The 27587-nt window shown below is 34.9% G+C and overlaps 1 protein-coding gene across 4 annotated transcripts in view; it reads left to right on the forward strand.

Annotated features, from left to right (window-relative positions):
• The window catches only part of Cop1 (COP1 E3 ubiquitin ligase), a 128133-nt gene that overhangs the window by 49193 nt on the left and 51353 nt on the right, over positions 1–27587 (forward strand). For all 4 annotated transcript variants that reach the window (XM_052737331.1, XM_052737330.1, XM_052737332.1 and 1 more), the window contains exons 10-11: positions 8647–8761; positions 13252–13387. In XM_052737331.1, the coding sequence (XP_052593291.1) occupies positions 8647–8761; positions 13252–13387 (251 nt within the window). The remainder of the gene's footprint in view (positions 1–8646; positions 8762–13251; positions 13388–27587) is intronic.

Raw genomic sequence — 27587 nt, forward strand, 5'->3', positions numbered from 1 at the left:
AAATTAAAAATAGCAAGCATGACTAAAAGCAACTTTGAGGAAAATCGGATTTATTTTAGCTTACAGTTCCAGGGGGATAGAGTTCATTATGGTGGGGGTAGCATGCCAGATTATGTTTCATCTCTCCAGAGGAAGTGGACCCAAACTATGAAAGACACTACCAGAATACCCTTTTTCCAGCAAAGGTACACCTCCTAAATGTTTCAAACCTTCCCAAACAGAGCCACCTACTAGGGACCCAAGTAGTCAGATATATGAGGCTATAGGGGATTTTTTTTTTTATTATTATTCAAACCACCATATTCTATATTTCCCCATAATCTGAAGTATCTTCTGAGACTAAAGTCAATCTCTTCAACTGTGACCCCTTGTAAAATTAAAACAGAAGATAAAACCCACAACATATGTACATCTTACATACAAGGCACAGAGTATACTTTCCCATTGCATTAGGGAAGGATAAGGACATAATGAGGAAAGACTGAAATAAAGCAAGACAAATCCAACAGGGCAAACACCGGATCTTACACCTCCATGTTAGTATCTGGCGCTTTGGTTTCAAAAGGCTTAGATGGCTCTAACCCTACAGCTTTGCTGCCTTCATTCTGTCCTATGAATGATTTAAAAGGAGAGAAAAAAAAAAACTTGAAAAGAGCTTCCTAATTTCTCAATGGGTAGAGTAAATGCATGCTCAAAATTCTGCACTTCCCAGTAGGATCCACTCCGTTAGAAGGCAGGGCAGCTTGTGGAGAATAAATCCTACTAGAGTTTCATAGATGGAGTTAATGTATTCCCAGTTCTCACCTTTCACTTTATTGTTAATGCTGTTTGAGACAGGATCTTTCATGAATCTCATACTGTCTTCACACTTGGAATAATTTTCTCTCAGCTTTCTGAGTGCTGGGATTACAAGTATGGATTACCATTCCTGGTCTTTCCTTCACTTATAACAGTATATGAGACAAAACTAAAATAAGTTGGTATAAAAATGATCAAAAAAGTCATAGATGAGTATAAGTTTGACAAATAGAAGCTAAAGAGTATAGCAAAAATAAAGTACAGATCAAAATAGAGAACTCAAGGAGAACCTTAAGATACAGATACTGTTTTCACACTTATAAAAGGTGTTCTCCCCGAGAATAGCAGTGTAGTCACTCAGCCCTGACTACCTGCTAGGGAATTCTTTCCATACACATACTATCTTCCTGTACTAGCAAAAATGTGGATACCCAAGTCGCTTCTCTAAAATGGTGAAATATGGGTTTATATCTATGTATATCACCCCATGTACTTTGGACCATCTTTAGATTACTTGTAATAGTTACTACAATATAAAAACTTTGTTATTAGTTACTATAGTGTATTGTTTAGGGAATAATCTTTTTTTCTAACATGATCTGTACATGTTCAGTACAGATTTTCTCTTCTCAAAATATTTTCTATGTATAGGTGCAGAACTTGCTAATATGAAGGGCCAACTGTACCTTGTGCAGTGTTACAAAGAATTAGAATGAATGTGAGGGAAAAGCGGTTAGAAACTAAAAGAAATAATTAGGTAAGATTTGTTTTATAATGACTTATCATGGCAACTTCCCAGCTATTAACACTGTAACTTAAAGTGCTACCTTGTATTTTTTTAATAAGGAAACTGGTACATAGAACATCTAAAGAGATTGACCAAGAAAATGTAGCTAGTAAGAGGAGAAAGCAGAGATGTTTAACTAAGCATATGACTCAGACCATGTACAGTTAAAGAACTACTCATTCAATCATTGTCTTTTGTTTGTATTTTTAAGTACCTGGTGTTTACAAAGCCCTATTGTAGGTTCTGAATAAAACCAAAACACAAAAATTTCTATAGTAAGCAAGCTTCTAATCTAGTTGGAAAGACAATAGTAAAATAAACAAAGATGACTTAGAGTGAAAAGGAAGTGAGAGAGTAAGGTATCTGACTGTCTTTGGGTGTAAACTCTAACTGCAGGAACAACAAATAAATAAGCTGTTCGATTAAAACCATGCCTGGTTCTGAGGAGTGATTGGAGAACAGTGAATAAAAGAGAGAAAAGTGAAGAATGAAGTCAAGTGTGTGTAGCACGGAGTACTGTAGACATAGTTTCCTTTGGTTTTTGTAAGTGTGAAGGCTTTGAATTTTCTTTTGAGTACTTAGTGTTCTTCAGTAAAAGGATATTTCATTTATTTTGTCTTTGGGAAGTTTAACAAAATGAATTGATTCTAAAACAGGATATATGGTGCCATCTGCACTCCGTGATTAGGATCTTAAAATATACTGTTGTAATTTGGAAGATTTCTGTGTATACTCTGAATCATAAAATAGTTCAAGATAAAAGGCAGTCAATGTTTTTATAATATATATTATAATTTTTATTTATTTATTTAAAAGAAATTAAGCATTTACTGAAGGAGTCTACAATATTATATAAGCACAAAAAACAGATTTTCATAGAAGGATCCACATATGACAAATTAATTGTCATGATACAGGATAAGTTAAGTTAGTACTAATTAACAGTAATAAGAATAACAGTCTTAAATGTATAATTTTAAAACTACATATACTGAAATAAATAAAGCAATCATAAGGCAATTTAGATTGACTAATGGCCTTAATTATTTATTTAATTGGTTCCTGCTAACGAATTCCCAGTAATAATTTCTTAAGTGTACAAAGAATGTGATCAATTGACTTTGAAATTTTTTGATAAAATGAATGATTTGGAGGTTAATATGAAGAGATTACTTACCCAATCAACATAAAAGAATATGGTAATAAAGGAGCAAAATAAAGTTAACAATCTGATGAAACTATTAATCACCTGTGCTACAGGAGTTTATGAAGTAGTGCAAAGACAGGTTAAGTAAATGTTGTTGTGATAACTAGGAAGACATTTGATGGAAATGTGTCTTGTGTCTACTTGTATGGACTTGCTAAAAGAGTCCAGAGCAAATACATATTGTTTAAATAGAAGTAATGAAATATGTCAACATACAAAATCTGAAAACACAAGCAAAATCTAGACCCATGTTGGGAAACATCTTCAGTATGGTGTGTAAAATATCTTACTTGCTGTAACTTTTTTAATGCAAACTCTATAGATAGGGTTAAACATTTTACTAAAAGACATGATTAAAGAGATAAAATGCCCATGTTCATATCATCTGACATGATTCTGAATTTCCTAAATAAGAGAGAAAATATGAACTAATACATGGTGCCGAAGAAGTCCTCTACTAGTTCTTACTGACATCAGAGAGTTCAGAACAAGAAACTTAATCAGGAATCATTTAAGATGAGGATACATTTTGAGAATCACATCCTTTGTTGATTGTTTCTGTATGAACATCATTGAGTGTACTTACACAAACTTCACTGTTGTAGCTCAGTCACTGCACTTTAACCAATGTAGCCAATTGCCAATAAAAGCAAGATGGATGAGTGTACTTTCCAGCATACCATTTTATAGTAAACTTACTGTATGCAAGTAAGAATACATTCCAAACAAACAAAAATATATGGAAGACTAAGTACATGCTCCAGGAGCAGAGTTGTTTAATTCTGTCAGCAGGAAACAGTATTATTATTATTATTTATTGGTTTTGAGACAGGGTCTTTCTATACAGGTCCGGCTGATCTAGAACTCAGTATGTAGACCAGACAGACTCAAACTCACAAAGATCCATTTGCCGTCCAAGTGCTGGAATTAAAGGCATGAGCCACCATGCATGCATAACTATGAAACAATTCTTATAGCAGAGGGAATAGGAAAAAATTTATTCTGTGCCAAATATAAATGACCATGCTCTGTGGACAAAAATGTTCCTGTGAGGAAGCAGTTATATGAACTTTTTATGTCACAGAACAAAAGAATGTCATAAATCAGTGCACATACTAAATAACATAAATAGGGACATCAGATCAGTTATGGTACCAAATCCAGAAAACCTCTGCTAATGAAGCTTTCAGATGCTGTCTGGTGACATTCTTAGCTTTGGGCTTGGAGAAAGCTAGACATCTCGTAAGTTTATGCATTCTAAAGATATTTCTGATGATGGAAAGTGTTCTAAGCAAGATACAGTAGGTGAGCACTAAATGATTATTCAAGGGACTAAATAAAAATAGTCGAAGATAATTTTGACTCCAAATTTGTCAAATTTCAACTTTCTACTGTCATAAAATTCTAATCAGTCAGTCTTCAAAATAAGTGTGGCTTTTCCCCCCAGGGAATTCTATTTTATACTATCATTATTTAATATTATGTACAATTAACTATGGTAAACGCTTACATAACTGGCAACACAATGGGTTTATTAATAATCAGCAGCGCTCAAATACGGGAGTTGTTTACAGTATTATGACATAGAAGCTCTTCTGCTGTTAGCATTATGGAACCAGTCCATTGTGGATCAAAACATTCTTCGGTATCACATGACTGTATTCTTATTTTTGCATGGCTGCATTTGTTCTCCTATTCATGCATGCATGCATGTGTGTGTGTGTGTCTGTGTAGGAGAAAGGATAGACAGAGAAGAAAATGGAGAAGTTGAGTCTTCTGTATACATATGGTAATTGCTAGAAATGTTTGATTTGATGATCATACATATGGGAATCCTTCCTAAGAAATGATTTGAAGTACTACATAAAAATGATATACTAGGGCCATAGAGGTGGCTCAGCAGTTAGGAACTCTTGTCGCTCCTCCAGAGGGCCTGATTTCAGTTCCCAGTACTTGTCAGATGGCTCACAGCTACTTGTCACTCCAGTTGTAGGGATTCCAGTGCCCTTTTCTGACCTCCATAGACAGCGCCACATATGTAGCATATACTCTCACAGGCACATAAATCATAAAAAAATAAACTTTTTAAAAGGGGCTTGTAGTCTAGTAAGTTCTGGAATATGAACATGCCCAGCCATAGTAAAATAATTAAGGATATTATCCTACAGTTATAGAGTGAGTTGTTATACTCTTAAAAAAACAGCTTAATAGGTGGAATGAATTTTTAAAATGCTAACAACATGATTAACAAAAGCCAGAAATGTATGACCTTTATATAGTATAGGTATTTTATTCTATAGTTATCTGTTGTTTTTGCTTTAGAATTTTTATATAGCTTCTCTATCATGAGCAAAATTAAGAATTTATTATTAAAAATCAGAGGGACTTATATTTTATAACTTAAATTCCAATAGCTATTTTGGATTCTTAATTCTTAATACTGAGATGTGTATGTGTGTCTGTGTGTCTTTCTCTGTCTATCTGTCTTATAACTGTTATTCAGGCTGTCCTGAAACTTACTGTCATAGTTCATTCTAGCCTCAGCTTCAGAGCAGTTCTCCAGCTTCAGCTTCCTAAATGCTGGAATTACAAGCGTGAGCCACTGTTCCTGGTAATAATGACCTTTATAAGAAAAGGAAAAAAATAAAAAAGCTACCTAATGTCCAAGACTAGCTTAGAATCACTGTTAGGTTTATTTCTTTTGTATCTTTACATTTCCTGTGAACTGTTATAGTTCTTCACAACACTGGCCTTTTGGAGAGTGTAATTTATTTGTTAGGGTATCTTTTTAAGGTAAGTTTTAATGTCTCATTAACTAAACCTCCAGCTCCCTCCTGATTCTCCTCCATAGTACTCTTTGTTCTTCAGTCTTTTGTAAAGTTTTCCAATTCATTTTATCCTATGAGCTTTAGTATTACCCTATTTAGTTAGCTCCATAAAGAAGCCTTTTGAGGGCGAGGGGAGTCAGGGATATTGTTTAGTGTTAGATTCTCTGCTTGAAACTCTGAATTTGATCCTTGACTGCACACACAACACACACATACACACACATACACACACACACACACACACACACACACACACACACACGCACGCACGCACGCACGCACGCGCACACACACGTGCCAAAGTGTACGAGTTCCCAAAGTGTAGGAGTTGTAATGACTCATGCCTCTAATCTTAGCACCTTGGAAGCTAATGTGGAAAACAGTTTGAAGCCAGCCAAGATCACTTATCAAGACCTTGTCTGCTGCCCATTTCCCCAAAATGGAAGAAGCCACATCTTGATATTTTTATTGGAACTGCCTTTACGTTAGAAACTATCCAAGAGAGGGCTGATATTTTTATGATAAGAAGTTAAAAACATATTGCTCATGTTTATGCATGTTTATTGCTAAGTAGTTTTTAAATGTTGAAAATTTATTTTTAAAAATATATTTTAATGATTATACTTAATTTGAGATTATTGTGGATTAAGATGTAATTATCAAAAAGCAACAATATATTTGTACTTATAATATAGAGGTCTTGCATAACTTTTACTGAATTATCTTTCATAGCTTGTCATCTTAATAGGTTTTCTTTTTCTAATAGTTGCATGAGTATCCTATGAATTTTTCTTTTAAATGAGTAGAGACCTGTTCCTGTTGGTTTTGTCAACAGAGATGAGTTGTACTTTAGAAATGAGCATTGTGTGCCATAGTAAATTATGGGCAGAAGGAAAGATAGGAATTTCTACAGGTAAAATGAGAAGGGTTACCCAATTTGCCCTGAAATTATTTTCTTTGACTCAAGGCCAAATGACAAGAATGGCATTGACCCAAACCTGGACAGGAAGCTGCTAGGGCTGTATCCTTCTCTCTCTCATAAATAATTTTCATTTTTTGACTTAGGGGCTTTATTCCAATAATGATTCTGGCAGCCTTTTGTGATAGGTCTTGATATTAGACAGTGATGAAGGGAAATATCTGAGTGACTTCCCTGGCGCTCTTTGGGGTTTGACAAAAGTGACTTTCTGAAAAATTTTCACAATTTCAGTGTCTGTATTCTCCTTGCATTTATTTCCTCCTGTACCTTTCTCCCTCTTATCCAGTGCTCTTTTCTTTGCTCTCTCCCTTTCCCTCCTAACTGTCACCTGTTACATTAGGACTTTATTTCTATAGATGTCCCTGATCATGTTCAAGATGTTTTCTTCTACTAGTTATTTACAATTTTTAATTAAAATATAATTGCATCATTTTCTTTCTTCTCTTTCCTCCCTTCAGCCCCTCCCATGAACCTCCCTTGATTTCTCAAATTCATGGCTTCCTTTTCTTTATATATATTCCTAAGTATATAAATATAGTCTGCTCAGTATGCATAATGTTCCTTGTATGGATATAATGATAGGGCTGACCACTTGGTTTTAGATAACCAGTGGGGCTCTTTCTGCCTCTGATGAGGGAGAAGGTTGGCAAATGCCATAGTTACTTTTCTTCTTTTGTCAAAACAACTAATAAAAGCAACTTAAAGAAAGAGGGTTTCTTCTTTTTCTCCCTCCTCACATTTTGACATTAATGTCCATTCTGGCATGGGAGGTGTGGTGGCAGAGTTTGAAGTACCGACTCCAAACTTGTTTTCCATTTTGAGGCAGGATCTCTCTCTCATTGGCCTAGAGCTCACTGAATAGGTTAGTCTGGCTGGTCATTGAAGCCCAATCCACCTGTTTCTGACTTCCCAGCTGTGGGATAACAAGTGTGTTCCACTATATAAAGCTTTTTAAAGTGGATTCTGGGAATCAAACAGATCACCATGTTTGCATGGCAAACACCTTATCATCTCAGCTATTTTTTTCAGTCTTGAGGGAAAATTTTTATGTTAGCCATTTTTTTATCTTATTCAGTCCTTCCTAATGAATTGTTACTCTTGTGTTCCATGATAGCAGCAACTAACTCAGAGCTTAATTTAAGTACATTTACTTGTAAAGTGCTTCATACATATTTCCGGTTTCATCATAGAATAGTAAAATAGTGTGCATACAAGGGTCCAGTCTCAATAAAGGCTACTTTTTTATGATCTTATTGAGGGCTAGAGAGGTGAATCCAGAAAGCTTTGGTATAGAGCAGTAGCTCATAGAAGAAATAATTAGTTCTGGTTGTGTTGCAGATGTGGTACAATCACTATAGGGATTTGAATTGAATGGTTTTGAACTATGTTGAGGGGTAGAAAATTATATTTAATCCTTTTCATATTGTAGCTCATTTAGCTGATAAATCTCTCCCACTTCTTCTTTGCATCATCCAGGCCTTGTAATTAAATTTAAGTTGCTTGACGATTTTTTTCTCCTTTCAATGCTACTCATTTATTTTTTCCTTTTATCTCATATATGTCTTTTTAAAGTTATAGTTTGTTTTTTCTTGTCTCTCTCTGTTTTTTTAACACTTTGGAGACAAGTGTAGCCAAGACTGATCCTTAAACTTGCTATGTACCCAAGGTTAACTCAGAACCACTGATCCTGTTGCCTTTGCCTTTTAAGTACTGAGTCTACAGGCCTTGGTCACCACTGTCAGTTTTATGTGGTATTGGAAGTGGAAACCAGGACTTTGTGCATGCCAAGCAAGCACTCTTCCTGCTGGCCTGCATTACCTTCCCACATCAGTGTTTTAAAAAGAATGTTTCATTTTTAATTTTTAATCATTCTGTGAGAGGATTTTTTTCCCTCGTATTTACTTGAAAAATTGAAACTGTGATCTGAGAATTATACCTTTTCACCATTTGTGGTCACTTTATTATAATGTACATTTGAAAGTCCAGAAGTAAGCATGTAAGAATGTGGATTGTATGGAGTTGTAAGTGTCTTTTCTTATCACCTTAGACAAAGAAACAGCCTTGGTATAACAGCACATTAGCATCAAGACGAAAGCGACTCACTGCTCATTTTGAAGACTTAGAGCAGTGTTATTTTTCTACAAGGATGTCTCGTATCTCAGGTACATGTTCAGGATTTCTCTTAAAATGTCTGAAAATCATCCTTCAGATGTATTTCCAGGTTCATAGGTTAGATTTATGGAAAGTTCTAATGGCAACAAATTGTGTGTTTTTGACAGTTTTATCCATAGTGTGGAGGGTCTTAGAGATTGCTGTTGTCTACTGGTAATCTCTGTTTCTCATTCAGGGATGTTTAATCTTTCTAGAGCAAGCTATATAAAATTTGAAAAAATAACCATGAATGTGTAGCTAGTAAAAAAACAAACAAAAGTTCTATTTACATAGCTCCTATTCAGCATTAATAAGTTTTAAGCACTATTCTTTGTACTGAGGTTAAAAAGATGGAAGAATTGGTTCTTATTTATCATAAAGTGGAATGTTATAAATCTGTAGGCAAAAACAACAGGTAGCTAAAAATTCCATGTGTACAATGTGCTATAAATGTGCAATATCCATTGATGTAACTGAGTGTGAAAAAAATCTAGGCTAAAGTGAAAATAAAAAGACATAAGTGAATGTTCTAAGTTGGGACTTAGAGATTGTGTTTAGGCAAATAAATTAAAAAAATAATTAGAAACATTCAAAATACACATAATATAGGACCACATGGACATGATAGCATACTATGTTTTTAATTTTAGAGGAGTAGTAAGGCTTCCTTCAACCTTTCTCAACATCTTTACTCATTTGTGAAGGGTGGATATTAGTAATAACCCTGCAGGTGTTCAAAGAGTTATAGGTGAGGGGCTAGAAAGATGGCATAGAGTACTTGCTGTTCTTCCAGAGGATCCAAGTTCAGTTTCCAATTCTCATGTCAGTAGACTGCCTGTAACTTCAGCCCCGCAGGATCTTACTCCTTCTAGCCTCTATTGGGCATCAACGCGCACGGGCACACACACACACACACCTTGTTCACACATAAATATAAATAAATAAATAAAGTAAGTAAGTAATTAATAGTTATAGATAAAGTGTATAGGACATGGTGCTTAGTACATGTTAGGAGCCCAACAGACAAACAAATAAACAAATAAATAAAAGTTATAGATGAAGTGTATAGAACACAGTGCTTAGTGCATGTTAGGAGCCCAACTAATTGATTCCATTAGTAGTATACCTGTTATAAATGAAAACCATCAAGGGGAAAATTGTGTGGTAGTATATTGGTTATTGAAAACTGAGTCATGATTTGCTCCTGAATGAATGAACACATTATATTATGTTATGTTATGTTATGTTACATTATATTATATTATTATATTATATTAGCAGTTTATATACTGTTTAGATATTTTTGATAAATTTGCCTCATAATTGGTGATGGAGAAAAAATATTTATTCATGTAGGCTGAGTATGTGGCTCAGTTGGTAGAATGTTTGCCTAGCATGCAGTATCCTGAATTGGATCGCCAGCACTATATATTATAAGGAGTAAAAGTAAGCATGGTATGCTTGCCTGCAATCCTAGTTTGAGAGTTAGAGGCAGTAGCGTTGGAAGTTCAAGGTCATCCTTGACTACATAGTTGGTAGCCAGCCTAGACATACACATACATGCGCACATATACACATTTAGGGAAATGCCAGAATTTATCCTTAAGCATATTTGATTTGAGATGAATGGTGAACATATTTACGAGTGAAAATGTTACAATCACTGCCAAGGGTTTAAGTCCTTTAATTGTTTATGAATATAGACTACAATAAGGAGGGCTTAAATTAATAGTCTAATACCTATATTTTGAGGTGCAGGGAATTCCTGTTGACTCCTTTAAACATTACTTGCTATTTTGATGCTGAGGATGGTAGACCATAGGGTAGGTATTGAGATACTTTCTTTGAAGTAGAGATGACAAAGAGCTTCAGATAGAATTAAGTCACTGGCAACACAGGTATGCTTGCTATGAATGGTAAAAGTGACAGCTAGGTTATTTGTTCTAGATGTAGATTTATAGGATGGGACACTACTAAGTTCACACCAGAAGGCAAACTTAAATTTTATTAATGTCTGTATTGTACTTAAAGCACGTTGTCTCTGGTGTTTAGAAATCTTAAGTTATGCTGGATTTGCACGTTGACCACCCTTAGCTGTACTACTGAATATGAAGTTCTTTTGACAGTAAGGAGGAAACCTTCACTTGTACCCAGTGAAGTTCATAAATGTTGATTGCACTTCATTGTTTTCCACCTCTACCTTTTTTTGCAGTTGTGAAAATGACAGGTATTTATTAGAAAATTAATGTCTTGACCTCTTAATTATAATTTAAAAAGGATGTAAATGAAAAGTCATCAAGAGGAAGAGAGACATTGAAAACACTACTTTAAGCTATAAATAAGATGGAGAGATAATATGCCAACAGATGTATGTCTGTTGATGTTGATCATAACAGCCAAGCATACAAAATCCAAACTTTATAACCAGATATGTGAAAAAGAACTGGTATACACTTAGATACTGAAATAACAGCTTCTTTTTTGTAGATTGATTTGTTTTGTTTTACATATATGATTGTTTTGACTGCAAGTATATCTGTACACCACATGTATGCCTGGTGCCTGTGGAGGTCAGCGGAGGACGTCAGATCCTCTGTAACTGGAATTATAAATGGTTGTAAATCACCATGTAGGTGCTAGGAACCAAACCCAGGTCATCTCCAACATGTGCTTTAAATGCTGAGCCATCTCTTTAGCCCCAGTTTTTTTTCTTATAAAATGTTGTATGTTTATATTAATCAGCTTTAGTGATAGCTAAGAGTACATGTACATATACTAGAAACAAATTATAGTCTTCAACAGAGTATACATTCTTGAATGCCTGTGATTATGTATGTACTTAGTAACTAAAGGCAAAATGTGAAAGAAGATTAATATTAAAAAATGTTTTGCCAGTACTTATATTAAATAGGTCACAATAATAGGATTACAAATAAAAATAGTTACCATAGCCATAGCATTCTGTGTTGATTTTGGTGGCTGAATGCCCCATAACTTATGTTTTATTTATATTCTGTTGGACTTTGCCACTGTAATTTTTGGAATAGGATCTTTATTTCCGTTGTGATATCATATGCTAATTAGGCCATTCTTGTACTGTTTTTAGAATAAAAACACTACTAACTTGGACCTTTTAGTCTAGGTTGTTTTTCTGTCTGCCCAAATCTTTAGCATTTATGAAACATCAGTGATGGAGTTTAATTTCTTTCAATAACTTTGTTTTTATTATAAGTATTAAATAAATTTTATCATATCGTGTAAGTTTTGAAGATAATTTTTTTAAAAAATGGTTTTTGTCGTATGGAACTTTATGCATCTTAATTTTATTATGCCTATTATTACTTCAGATAGTATGTAATAAGTAGAATCACGAAGTTTATTTTGAAAATGCTGTGTGCATGTATGTGGATGAGAAATAAGGAAGTTATGAGAGGACAGCATTAAAAGAAATCATTTCAATTTTTGGTCTTTAGGGAACTAATGTAATAATTGTGTATTGTAATTTTTGTTTGTTTTGTGTTTTCAATTCTTTGGGGGAAGGTTTATAAGTCCACATTTCCAATAGCCGTGATAAACTGAGTATTTTATCTGTGCTTTACTGCAAGCATACCTCTGTATTCATGAATAGATAAATTGCCAGCTACTTTGTATGTAAATGCTCTGATTTAAATCTCAGATGGTTTAGCTTTGAATAGATTACCTAAAGGGAACTTTGTCTGGTGTTCTATTGAGTGTTGTTACTGTTGTCTTTGAGAATCAGTAATTTATACATTGCTGTTTGTACTTCTGAGAATACTTCAGTTATGTCAGCACATTTGTTAATTTCAAGTCTTTTTCCTAATATGTATTATTTAATTTTGCTTTGACCATAAACGTGGGATAAATGTACAACTCTGTAAACACATTTTGTTAAACTAACAAATACCCATTAACATGTAGATCTTCCTCCAGCCTTTACTGTCAGCATTGATAATCAGATTTTGTTTTTAATGAATGATTTAACTTCTATTCACTAGAAGCTCTTTAAAAAACTGTTTTAGCTGGGCAGTAGTGGTGCATGCCTTTAATCCCAGCACTCGGGAGGCAGAGCCAAGGAGATCTCTGTGAGTTTGAGGCCAGCCTGGTCTTCTACAGAGCGAGATCCAGGACAGGCACCAAAACTACACAGAGAAACACTGTCTCGAAAAACCAAAAAAAAAAAAAAAAAAAAAAACCTAAAAAAAAGGTTTTATTTTCCCCTGAAATCAGTGCTAAAACTGAAGTAGAGGAGATTGCATTTACATTCTTACTGGCATAGAAAGACATTTTAGTGACTTCATAGACCATTTTTATTAAAGTTAAAAGATCACCTAGTTAATTTGAGCATGCTGGTCTTCTTTAGAATCTTCAAACATATTTGTTATTTAAAAGATAATAAATATCTTTAATATGAGGTCATTGTTCTTTTATTGTGTCATTCATTTACTTAATATTGGGTTTTTTTATTTTATTTTTGATACAGATGACAGTAGAACTGCAAGTCAGTTAGATGAATTTCAGGAATGCCTGTCCAAGTTTACTCGATACAACTCAGTAAGACCATTGGCCACATTGTCATATGCTAGTGATCTCTATAATGGTTCCAGCATAGTTTCTAGGTAAGTATTTGGCACACTTCTTACTGTTGTTTTATTGAAATATAAGAATACCTATTAATTGGAGAAGCAGCTATAACATCTCTGAAATTTGGAATGCACAAGCTAGATTGCTGTCTTGATAATTGGAGTGCTCAGTAGTACCCATCTGACAGAACACTGAAGCTTCTCTTCATGGTGTATATCTGTTGTCTGGGTGTAATGACGGAAGGTGCTCCTTATGTCCTCCCTTTGGTCTTGCCGTCTGGATAGAACCTGCTACATTTCTTTCCTGAATATTATGTTTGATTTTCTAGTGAAGCTTCTATGGAAGATGGAATATGATCAAAGTACATTGATAGTTTGAACACTTAGTATATTGTTTGGAAAGGAGGGATAATTGTAGACAGTCTAAATATACAAAGCACAAACTGACAGTATAGTTTAAAAATATATTCTGGGGCTTGTGGTATAACAGCCAATAATTGTTTGCCTCAAAAGCAGGAGACCCTGAGTTTAATACCCAGAACCCATGTGAAATGATGGCCAGGCATAGTAGTGCATGCTTATTATGCCAGTGCTATTGAGGCAGATCTTGCGGCTTACTACCATGTTGGCAAGTTCTAGGCCTGTAAGAACCTGTCTTAAAAGAAAGCTGAACAACACTGAGAAATGGCATCCAAAATTATCCTCTGACTTTAGCATGCACACATGTGCATTTGCTTACAAACACATACAAATTTCACTGTTATATACAACTTTCCATTTCTTACAGTAATGGACATTGAAAAACTGCCAGGTTGTGTAGCACTTAGCCCATTTTTCAGTAATCTGTTGGTATCTACAAATGATTGTTTATATTCAAACTTACTAGAATAAATAAGCTTAAAAGGCATTTTTAAACAGATGAACAGTGTGACCAGTTGGGTTCTTGCTGTTGCTGACTCTACCATTAAGCTACTCCCCTACCTGGTCAAATTTTAACTTTTGAATATTACTAAAACTTTATGCTTTTCATGTGGAAGACTAAAGCTTTTATTTACATGGATGAAGATTAATCCTGAACTCTGAGCTGTTAAAGACATAATTGCTAGAAGTTTTCCAGAGATTTCTATCTGCTTGTAAATAAGAAAAAATCCATACATTGATTTCTTTTTAGTTTTTCTTGGGTTAATTTGAAGCTCCAGTGGAATTTGAACTTCATTCAATTGCATAATTCATCTAACAAAATTTCATTGATTACCAGCTATATAAACTAAATGAACACCCATGAAGAGGCTACATACAGATCATTACATTCAGGAGACCTCATAATCTTATTTTCATGTCTTTATGATATAATGGGTTAGTTTATAAAACAATCTATCCTATAGGAACAGGTTAACATTACATAAATTCTTAACTACTAATAAGAATATATGATATAGATGATAAATGCTTCAGAAATGTAGTTCAAGTGCAAAATTCAAAACTATGAAGGAGGACCTGGTGTGGTGGCACATGTCTTAAACCCCAGCGTTCTGGAGGCAGAGGCAGGCAGAACTGTAATCTGTATGCGTTTGAGGACAACTTGTTCTGTACAGAAAATTTCAGGCTAGCCAGAGCTACGTAGAGAGATGCGCGCGCTCTCTCTCTCTCAAAAAAAAAAAAAAAAGGTTTTGTAATACTGACCTGATATGACTATCTACAAGCTAAAATATTTGGGCCCTGTTGTGATTCCAGTTAATGTCCCTTACCATTGTTAATGGTATTTTCCTTTTCAGTTAAAATTTTAAAGTGCATGTTTTAAAAGCAGCATGTCTTCTTGAGGGATATAGGGCTTATTGTCAGGCCATTTCAAGAGGAGTGTATCCTTAATATTTTTAAAGCCTAGTGTTGTTGCATTTAATATATTCCAAAATTTAACAAATGTACTTATATAGTTTTTTTTTTTACCATATAGACATTCATAGCAAAGCATTTTATATTCTAAAACAGAATTAGTTTAAAACTAGACAAAATTTCAGACTAGAAATACTAGATATCCAAAGTGTGAACAGTTACATTTACATATTTTAAATTAGAATTTTACAAATTTAAGTAGATGTGGTGGTTCATTTGGCATTAGCCTTCATTAGCTGATTAGCCTTCATTATTTTCTCCCAATTATACTGATTAACATTTCTTAAAGAAATAATTCCAAATTATTTAGTTTGTTATGCAAACAGGACAGATGAAGAATAATAGGAAACAAGAATGGATGATGAAGTCCAAAATGAAAGCTTTGAAACTTTCATAATTTTGGTGACTTTTTTTGCTCTTCTGATATTGAAACTTATTGATAATAAATTCATTCTAAGATTTGATTCCTTTTAATTATTAGTAAAGTTAATGAATTTCAGAAAGAGGGTTAAAAACCATAAAAACATTGTCAGCTAGAACAAATTCTTATTCTTATCAAGATTATATAAGATCTGTGTTGTGTGGATTACCTTATTGCACTGATACTTATCTGAGAAGAAATAGACTAAACCAGATTCATTAGTCCACAAGGTGGCAGCATGTGTTTACACTCTCTCTGCTGTACATAGTTGGCAAGGTTAAAAATCGGTTGCTTATACAGGTTCATTCTCCTGTTTATTATGTGGTCCTGAATTCATAACAACAAATTATGGGAAGATGCTTCCTACTTTTTCTTTTAATGTAGCAGTTATACCATATTTTACATTTTGTTTTCTATTAGGTTTTCTGTGGCTACCAGAGAGGATTGGCTTGAAATTGTATCTTTCAAACTAACTTAGCATTTAGTAGTAGTAGTGCTAGTTGCTTCATGAATTTCTGGTTTGAATTTCACATTTTTATAGTACAGTGGTTCTTAGCCTTCCTAATGCTGTGACCCTTTAATATAATTCTTCATGTTGTGGTGATCCTCAACCATAAAATAATTCTCATTGCTACTTTTAACTATAATTTTGCTATTGTTATGAATTGTAATATAAATATCTGTGTTTTCTGATAGTCTTAGGCTAACCCTGTGAAAGGGTCATTCAACCCATAAAGGGTTGACCTACAGGTTGATTACCAGTGTAATCGTATTATGCACAAAACTTAACTACTTTGTATCATTTAATTTGTTTTAGCATTTGGCTTATGTTTGCTCAAGTGTTCTTGAGCAACAATAGAAAATGAGTTCTATTCAGCACTTGTGAACTAATGAGAAGCAAATGGTTTATATTTTTGTGAGTGATATAAATTTGTTACTTGTAAATAAAATATTTGCTGGTTGTTTTAATTACTACACGTGATTAAATACTACCCTATTTTAAGACAATTTTAACTATTTTACTTGCACTTTTAACTCACCCTTTTAGAATAAGCTTCTCTATTTTATAGGAAGGAAGCTGAAGTAAGGAGAAAAAAAAGGAACTTGTTTAGAATCAATACAATGTAGTGTGTTTATACTGTGTGGTGTTCAACTGGTCACTAAAACCACTGGAATTAAACTTTGTTTTATAGCTGATGTTTACAAATACTATTTTTTTGCTAAACATCAATTTATTCTGACAGCCAGTGTTTCCAGAGTTAGGGTAAATTTTAATGTGCTGTTTATAGAATTCTTGTGAGTTTTAAATTTTACTTAGTAGATCTCCAAGAAATCTATAACTTGATTTCTGAAGAAGGGATGAATTTTAAGGAGTTATTACCAATGTTCTTTCTCTTTTGATCAGCATATATTTCTGTTAGTAAGAGTTATTAGCTCTCTAGGGTTAGGGAGAAATGAGATAAACTTTTCCTGTCATTGATTTGGGGGTGGTGGGTAGGGGGTGGGAGGGGTAAGGTCCTTTTTTTCATTATCTAGCCTAACTAGAAATAAATTCAGTTAACTCTATTTAATTGAGATGAAATGAGATCTTGAAATTATTTTAGCTTTTTTGTCCCATAAATACTGATTTGCTAATTAACTGTTAGTAGTATTTCTATCTTTTCAGAAGATAAATAGGAATGCAGAGGACAAGATTTCCTTCAAGAATCCTTCCTAGGGCCAAAGTTCAAAAGTAGTATAATTTAAAGCTATGTTTTAGGCTGACAGCTTTATTAGAAAGGTTTCTTATCTAGCTGATTTCCTGTTGTACTCCTAGGTCTGGCACATGGGAGGTACTAGTGACAAATAATTGCCGACTGAGTGCATGACTGCAGAAAAACACAGTTTCAAGGAGAGCTCTTTTGGTCATTGGTAATTCAGCTGCTTCCTGCAGTGGCTTTTAACTTTTCCTCTGAAGGAAAGCTCTGCTAGTCTTCTTTGAGTTTGGGTCAGCCTGGCTCTAGAGTGAGACTGTTAAAAACAAAACAACAACCAAAGTACAACAAACAGAAAATCCCCACTAAGTCAGTGTAGTTTCTTAGAAAAGTTTGCAGTATTGGAGAAATTGCAGTTGTTGAAGACCGGCATGTTTGTACACAATAAATTTAGAGGAAAGTAAAATTTAATTTTGCTTTCTCTGTAGACAAGAAATAAAGCAAAAAAGTATTTACACATTCTATTGTACATGTGGTCTCTATGGGAGAAAGTTTTTATAAATGCTTAGAGTTTAACTCATAATCTGAAATATGGGGATAAGGAAATATAAAATGGATTTATTGTTTTTCTTTGTCTACTTATGTGCGTGCGTGCGTGCGTGCGTGCGTGCGTGCGTGCGTGCGTGCATGTGTTGGGGCCTCATATACACAATCACTTTATAGCTATCTCCCCTACCCAGCTTATTATCTGTTACACTTGCCTTGTATTATTTTGTGTGAAGCACTGTAGCAATGTCATTTGTATTTAATATTTGTAAATACTACTTGAGGACACTACTGAGAAATATTTTCTACTTCAGTTTCAGAAGTGTAGAATTGAAATTTTTGCTTTCATAATTGCTCTCTATTTAATCCTAATCTTACTAAATACACATTTCAGATAGGACAAAAGGTCATAGTACTTTGGGGGAAACATATTTTGGCTTTTTCTGCTTTGGTAGATTTTATTAACCTTTAATTTCAGAACTTATTGTCATTTTATCAAAGATTTCTGCTGTATAGAACCCACAGAAGATAGTATTTTACTGTGCATAGGATAGGTGAGTTTACCACTCAGTTGATTTAAATCAGTGGTTCCCTATGTTTCTAATGCTGTGATCCTTTGATACAGTTCCTTAAGTTGTGGTGACCCCATCTACAAAATTATTTTGTTTCTTCTTCATAACTGTAATTTTGCTACTGTTATGAATCAAAATGTAAATATGTGTCTTTTCTGATGGTTTTAGGCAAACCCGGTGAAAGGGTCATTCGACCCTCAAAGGGCTCTTGAGAACCACTGATTTAAATGAATATAGTTTATGACTTCATATAAGCTTTGCTGAGTCAGAGTTAATTATCAGGGCATTGATCTTTAAGGGTTTCAGGATGCAGCTTGAGTTTTAATTGCCCCAAGGAAAAAGACTTACCACACTAAGCACTTGACATTCACAGTAATGTTTCATTAGAGTCTGTCAGGTCATGTATTTGTTCCAGCTAGTTGCTGATAGCCAGAGGGAATGTCAGAGTAAATGTTGTAGAAAGTAATTGTTTTAAAACAAAATTTTGTGGATTTGTGGAACTAAAGGCAAAATGAACAAACTGATAAAGTAACCAGATAAAAATATGTGGGGACTTTAAAATGTAGCCTCAATTTAGTGCCTCTCCAATGTAATGATTATGTGCATTAAGTCAGGGTAATTGTCAGCAAATACCTGCTCAACTGTTCCAACCCATTGCCTGATTTTAGGTAGTACATAAGCAAGAATAGTTTTTACACTTGAAAATGATGAGTACTATTTTGTGGTATGAGATTTATATGAAATTCCAATTTGAATTTCCATAAATGAGTTGAGATAAGGTAGAGACTCTCCTCAAACTTGCTGTGTGGCCAAGGATAACCTTTTGACTTCTGACCCTCATGTCTCCATTTTGAGTGCTAGGATTACAGTCATGTACTACCCATTTTTTTGTGCATTGCTGGGATGTAACCCAGGATTTCCTGCATGCTAGGAAGGCACTGTGCTAACTAAACAACATACCTAGGTGCTCAGAAATAAAGTTTTATCAGAACACCACACTGCTGAAATAAAATGGAATATGTATTAACTCCCCCCAAACACACTTAATAGCAGTTATACTGACTTGATTTAGATATATTATGATCACATGGTCTATCACCACATTAAAGAAAAACATTTTTCTCAGGTTTATAATACTTTTTGGAAAGGTAGAATCTATGAATGAATGTTGTGGGAATCCACTTTAAAGAGATGAGGCGCATGACTATTTCAAAATTGTAAAAATCTGGTTGCTCCATCAAGTGGGAACAGGCCACTGTGAAAAGTAAAGTTTGCTTAAAGAATAAAGCAAACTGAGTTGTTTCTTAGAACTGGCTTGGTCAAAACAGCAAAGATCCATGACTATGTGTAAAGTCTCCTTAAGCACAAAAGCAGTGCCTGTTTCAGTAAATTAGGCTTCAAAGCTCCACAGCCTGTAGTAGCCCTAGCTTTCATTCTTTGTAGAAGCAGCTAGCAAAATGAACCCTGCCATAGCTAATGCTCTTGCACTGTCTGTCATATTCTTAGGTTTATAAGCATTTGAATTCCAGTAAAAGTCATGTATGGGATCTGATGAGGAATGATGTCATGTTCCTGAGAAGATGGACATTAGCTCTAAATTCTCACATATCAGGCCTGTTATGTGTCACATTTTAAAGGGGAATAAAATATACTCGAAGTTCTAAATATTAAAAAAAGAGTCATTTACCCAGCAAATATGTATTTGGAATTATTTCTTAGTTTCATAACAGGTACACGTGTGTTAGGTAAAAAAAAATAATAATGATGGAATAATTAGATCTTTGCACTTACTTATAATGAATAAGTTCAAAATGTTCCATATTGGAAATTGTAGTTTGTTTTTAAGTGTCATATTTGTTCTGTGCTCAGGTGTTTGTTTATAGCTTCTCACTGCCACAAGGTTGAAAGAACTATAGATACGTCTGGAGGTATAAAGTGCAATAGTTGTGATCAGTAGAGGTAAAAGAGGAAAGTGTGTAGATAGAAAGAATAACTCTACCATGCTCAGAATAAAGATTTGATAAATTTATTATAATAAGTCATACAGAATATTTTTGGTTACTAGAAAGAAATGTTGTAATGCTCATTTATGAGAATAATTAAAGGAATGAGGTGGCTAAAGATTTTGTTAAAAGTGTAGTTGAAACAGTATATATCACAAAATGACAGCTATAAAAGAAAACAAATGTGATAAATAGGTGAAACTTTTCAAAAGGAAAATATTTTCATAGTACATCGAATCAAATCTGTGTATGTGGCTTTTTAAAACTTAAAACTTTGAAAACTGAAACTAAAGTTTATTTCAGTGTGGAAAACATGAGATTTCAATCACTCATGTTACACACACACACACACACACACACACACACACACACATCATAATGGCATAGTCCATAGTGAGTGTGGTGGTTTGAATGAAATATCCCCCATAGTCTTGGGCAGTTGAATGCTTGGTCCCCAGCATTGGCGACACTGTTTGAGGAAGCTGAGGAGGTGTAGCCTTGCTAGGGAAAATTGTCACTGGTGGCAGGTTTTGAGTTTTCAAAAGTTTATGTCATTTCCAGTTCATTCTCTTTTGCTTCCTGCTTGAGGCTCAAAGTACAAGCTTTCAGCGTTTAGCTACGGCACCATGCTTGCTTGCTGCTGTGCTTTCCCACCACAAGACTCTTACTACCCTCTAGAACTGTAAGGTGAATGCATGCTTTTCTAAGTTGCCTCCATCATGATCTTTATCACAGCCCTAGAAAAGTAACTAATAGAATGGGGTTTTATTTATAAATATTTTTATTCATGAGAAGCTGAAAGAGAAAATAAACATTTAACTGTTGGAGACACTGATTCAGATCAGATTCTAGTCTGTGACAAAGTTCAACAAAATTAAATAAAACTATAGAAGACCTAGCATTTGGGAGGTGTAGCAGGAAGATCAACAGTTCAAGGTCATCCTCACTTACATATGTCAGACAGTGCTACATGAGACCCTGTCTCAAACCATGACAAAAGAAAAATAGTAACAAAAATCAAAATTAAATGGCTTTTAGTGATACAAAATACATTCTTATTCATTGAATTTTGTAAAACCACTGCAATGAAATAAGGTGGCTCTAAAATATGCAGATGATGGAGAATGATTGCCAAGAAATACTAGTAGATATTATGGTGTAAATTAGCATGATCTAATCCCATCTACTTAATTTTAAAGAGTACAAATTCGTATATATTTGCTTATGTTTAGGAAATCTCAGATCGTATACATACAAGTTGGACCTACCCATTGCTTGTAGGTAGGGCAGTTGATTACATCTTTGGCAAGATTGAAATGGAAAATTTTTTTTCCTTTCTGTATACATTGAAGGGTATAATTTTTTTAAAAAATTAAATTTTAAGAGAGCATTCAAGCTACATTGTAATGGATCTCATAGTATTAAAATTGGGACTTTATATATTAGTAAATGATTATGTCACCAATCTGGATTGAGAAATTTATTCTAATTCCTTTTTTTAAAATGGATTAGAGGGACTGAAGACATGGTTCAGCGGTTAAGAGCACTTGCTCTTAACTACTTAATCACTATTTTTACAGAGGTCCCGGGTTCAGTTTCCTTCTATATCTGGTGGCTCATAGCCACCTGTAGCTAGTTCCAGAGATCAAATGCTTTCCTTGATCATCTGCATGCACGTGGTACACATACAGCACATATCTATGCACATACACACATGGACACCAAACACACACACACACACACACACACACACACACACACACACACACTCCCCATCATTAAAGGAGAAAAGATGAAAATAGGATTCGATTTTTTTAAGGAGCCTGAGTTAGCATTAGTACATATCCAGTACTTATTTCTGTAGTTTTCTGAAACATTATGTCAGATTTTCTGTCAGCTAGCAGAAAACAAGCCATTTAGATGTTTGATAGTAGAGAATATTCATGCATCATTCTGTTTTTCTGGTGAGCCTGAGTTATCATTGACTTCTGAATTGCTGTGCCTGTTTGACTTATATTTGTCATTCACTTATACTGTGTGATCTTTCCTATTAATTTAAAATTCTGTGAGTCTATCTCATTCCCTTTTCCTCTAATTTGTTTTCTAAGGTTAATTTATTATTATTATTATATAATATTATAGGTTGTTATTCTGTGTTATTTTTCTTGCCTAAGGTTATGTCCTTTGAAGAATAGCCCATTTATTCTCATTAAAATGGTAGTTTTGAGTGATAACTGAGAGCATAAACTGAAATTGGGCCTCTTGAATTTTAATTATTTGATATAACCTACACCAAATGACTTAACATCTGCATAGTAGACATTTGGAGTTTAACTTAAGTATGGTGTTTAAAATAATGCTTAACACTCAGTGTGATAAGTATAATAGGAGCTTTCAGTTACTGCTTTAGGAGAAAGTCCATTGAATGATACCAGTTTTAATTGATTTTTGCCTATGTTTGTTCTCTCTAAAGATCTGGCAATGTCTCTTTCATTATAATAATCACTTTCTAAGTCTGTGATCTGTTTCTTTGAAATTATAGCTCCCTGTGACTCTTGAGGCACACTGTTGTGGTAAATGAGATTTTTAACAACTGTGCTTACTATATTTTCTTCTGAAAAACTGGGCTCTAGTGTTTGGGGATATTAATCTACCTTGTTTGTTTATACTCATTTTATAATTGCATACCCATGTAGCAGACTGAGACTTAGTGACAGACTTAACTGCTTGGGCACATACAATTTTGCCTTGCTTGTGCCACATTGTACTGGAAAGATGCATTAATCAACTGGGCTTTATGGTCCAGTGCCTTGCTACTTAATCACTTGACTCATGGCCCTTTTGACAAAGGATATGTCAGTTTCTTAGAGTGTAATTATGTTTTTCAACTGTTGAAATAATTCACGTTCTTAAACAATTGAAAATTGCAAAATGTGAAAGAAAATGCAATTTATTTCCGTATTTTAAGTATGTCTCCAGTAGTACTATTTTTCAAAGGCAAAAAAGTATGGTTGGAAATAAAAACAAATCTGTTGAAAATGAATTTTTTATTAATGATAGTTTCATTCATTCATGTAATTTGTTTTTATTAGATCCACCTTCCATCCCCTCCCCCTGAAATTCCTCTCCTGTTTCTCTCCACCACTTGCCCTTCCCAACTTTGTGCTTTTTTTTTTTTTAATTTTATAAAACAAACCCACTGAGTCCCCTTAGTGCTACATATATGTGCATGGTTGTAGAGCTATCTACTGAAACATATGCAGTCTCTCAGGGGTTAGATCTCTGAAAAAAACCAATTCTCCTCAGGAGTTGTCTTGATCTTGTGTAGATATTATCCATTCAGTTGCCACTGCTGTATGTGTGTGCAGTGCACTGATGTGTCTGGCAAATACTGTTTTGCTGTAGATATTCCCTGACTCTTACAGTGTTTCTGCCCCCTTTTCCATGGTGATCCCTGAGCCCTGTGTTGGAGGAAGTCTGATATGGATGTCCCATTTAGAGCTAAACACTCCAGACTCTTATGCTCTTCAGGTTGATCAGTTGTGAGTCTCTGTGTTTATTGCCATCCACGGGGGAGAGAGGGAAGAGGGAGGTGGCTAAACAAACTTTGATGAGGGTTAAGAGATACACTAATCTGTGGATGTAAAGGTAAGGACTTAGTGTTGGGTTTCTCCCTCAGGTCTGTGACCTAGCCAGTCACAGGTTTTGGAGCTTTAATGTACTGAGAAAGTCATTGGCTACTCATAGCATGCATACCATTATTGCCCCAATGAGGAAATTCTTGTCAGGCCAATCATCATTGAAGCTGGCAAAGTTCACAGCTGGGTAGGATTGTTGATTACTTGCTTCCCCTATTATGCATAGAACCTTCCACTACTATGATAGCTAGCCATAGGGGTGAAGCATCTATGTCAGTATTGGTTTGCTTTCTCCATGTCCATTTACTCCAGGATGTGGTATCTGCAGTATTTACCGTTGGAGTTTACAAGTTCTGGAAGGCAACTAAGAACAGTTGAAATAGCTTGTAATGTTTTGTGGTGAGGATTGTTCTGTAGGATCCCAGTGACCAAAAACTTGAAAAAAGGTAATCATATTTGACACTAGGTTTGTTATTTGTGTCTGTGGTGTCTGGGAACAGCATTTTCCTACCTCTTCGTATAAGATAATTTCAGTTAAGTGTGTGTGTGTGTGTGTAGGGTTTTTTTTAACTGTCTTTGGTGTTAGTCATATTTTAGTTACTTTTGTGATGATAAAGTACCATAACCAAGGCAACTTACAAAAAGCAGAGTTTATTTTGACTTACACTTCCAGAACAATAAGAATTGGTCATTGTTGCGGGAGACACGCATCAGGAGCAGAAAGCTACAAGCAACAAGCACAGAGAGCAAGCTGGAAGTAGGGAAAGGCATTGAAAATTTGAAACCTGTTGCTAGTGATGTATTTCCTCCAGGATGGTGCTGCCTCCTAAATTGTTCATAGCACCACATTCTGGAAACCAATTGTTCAAATACCTGATCCTATGGGATGGGGTGCAGTCTGCATTTAAACCACAATTCTCTCTCCCATATCCCTTCCTCTACCTTGACCTCCTCCTATTCCCATATCATTTAACATTTTCTCTGTTGTTGATCTTTTACCTACTTCATACCACCTGCATTCTATTCCCCTTCACTTGAATCCTCCCCACATGATTCTTCCCCTTTGAATCTTTGTATATAAAGATTCAAAGCTAGCATCTACATATGAGAGACAACATGTGACATTTGTGTTTTTGGGTCGGAGTTACGTCATTCAGAGCAATTGTTTCCAGATTGTTATCTTACTGAGTATGAAGTGACTCTCCTTATCTTCTGACTAGTTTTGGCTTGGAGTCTATTTTGTCAGATATTAGGATAGTTAACATCTACTTATTTCTTAGTTTCATTTACTTGGTGCTTTAGTGTGCTTTCTGTTGCTGTGATAAACACCACAACCAACAGCAATATGGGGGGAAAGAGTTTTCAAGGAAGTCAAAGCTTATACATTGCCATCACAGTCCATCATTGAGGGAACCCAAGGCAGGAGCTTAAGCAGAATAGGAACTGGAGCAGGGCCATGGAGGAATGCTGCTTACTGACTTGCTTAGCCTGCTTTCTTATTCAACCTAGGGCTACCCAACCATGGGTGGCACCCAGCTGCACACATCAGTCATTAAGAAAATGCTTCACAGACTTGTCTGCATACCAATCTGATGAAGACATTGTGTAGCTTGAGAGTCAGTCTTCGCAGGTGACTCTGGCTTGTGTCAAGTCTTATTGAAAGATGTGTGTTGATTCTTGTCATTTTGTTGTTTTCTGGGTTTTTATTTATTTGTTTGTTTGTTTGTTTTTAACCTCTTTTCCTTAAGTGCTCTGGAGTTGCTTTTTCTCTGATCTCTTGGGTTGCCCTTTCTTCAGATTGAAGTATTCCCTCCCAGTATCATCTGATAGAGCTGGAGTAGTGCTCATAAGTTCTGTAGTCTGTTTTTATCATGGAAAGTTTTTATTCTTCGTTTAATTCTGGAAAGTTTTATTCTTCGTTTAATTTAATATTGAGAAGTTTTTATTTGTTTAATTTTTAATAGATAGTTTTGCTGGGTATAATATTCTGTGTTGACAGTAGTTAGCTTTCATAACTTAGAATACATCTTTCCAGGTCTGCTGGTTTTAAATTTTTCAGCTGAATATTCAGATGTTATCTGATGGGCTTGACTTTGTAAGTGACTTGACCTTTCTCTCTTGAAACATTTTTTTTCTTTATGTTTTTAATGTTTTAACTATATTGGGTTATAGGGAGTTTCTTTTCTGGTTCTGTCTATTTATATAGCCCTCTTTTATCTGGATGGGCATCTCTTTCTCTGAGTTTGAGAAATTTTCTATACTTTATTGAAAATATTCTCTATGCTTTTACTATATTATTGTTCTCCTATGTCCATAATTCAAAAGTTAGGTCTTTTCATGGTGTCTTGTTACTGTCTTATCATTTTATTCATTTTTTAAAATTTATCATTGACCTTTACTAATTGATCCAATTCCTTTACCTTGTTTTCTAAACCTTATTTCTGTGTTGTATGATCATTTTGTTAGTGAGGTTTTTCACTTGGCTTATTGGGTTTTTCATTCTGAGAATCATTTCATTTTGGAGTTTCATGTCTTATATTGACTTCTCATTGTTTTTGTTCTCTTGAACTATATTCATGTCTTCTTTGTTTGAAGATGCTTGTGCTCTTGCAATTCTTTGTATAGAACTTCTAAGACAATTTCAGTAGGCACCATTATTATGGAATTAGAATTTTGGGATATGTCTGGGTTTTTCACTTTGTGTCTTTTTTGAGACTTGCACATCTGACTTTGTTGGTTCAGTTTGTTTGTCTTGATTCAAGTTGCCTCGTTGCAACATTTACAGTGTTCAGGAGAGGACTGAGTCATAGTATGATGGAGATAACAGTCTTCCTCTGGGTGCCTGGTTCAGGGAAGTTTTATAGTGGAGAGTTGGGTCTCAAGCAAGAGAAGTAAAGTAGGAGGCCCTGTGGGTTAACTTCTTGTATCAACATTCCTGGGAGCTGTAGATGGGCCTGGCGAAAAGGAAGCTGGAGCCTGGTGCACTTATAATCTATATAAACCTTAGCTGAGGAAGAAAGTTGCAAGAAATCTCATGGGCAGGCTGGTCACCTGGTGCATGAGGTTCCTGAGAAGTGTTAGGCCTACCTTAGCAGAGGAAGATGGATACTGGAGGTTCCCAGGCTCTGTAGTATGGCCTCACAGGCAGTGTAGGCTGGCCTCATCTGGTATAAGAAGCCATTTGGCTAAGTTCATGGAGCAGAGGGTTCCTGGATTGTGGTATTGTATTCCCCCAAATATTGTGCATGCTAATAAACTTATCTGGGGTCAGAGACAGAGCAGCCACAATATTAAACACAAAGGATAGGCAGTGGTAGCACACGCCTTTAATCCTAGCATTCCAGAGGCAGAAATCCATGTGTTCAAGGATACAGACAGGCATGGTGACTCATCATGCCTTGAATGCCAGAAAGCAAGCCTTTAATCCCGGGGAGTGGTGGTAGAAAGCAGAAAGGTATATAAGGCGTGA

Source organism: Peromyscus californicus, unplaced genomic scaffold (genome assembly GCF_007827085.1).
Source record: "Peromyscus californicus insignis strain IS unplaced genomic scaffold, ASM782708v3 Scaffold_14__1_contigs__length_90479793_seg_2, whole genome shotgun sequence".
NCBI classification, from domain to species: Eukaryota; Metazoa; Chordata; class Mammalia; order Rodentia; family Cricetidae; genus Peromyscus; species Peromyscus californicus.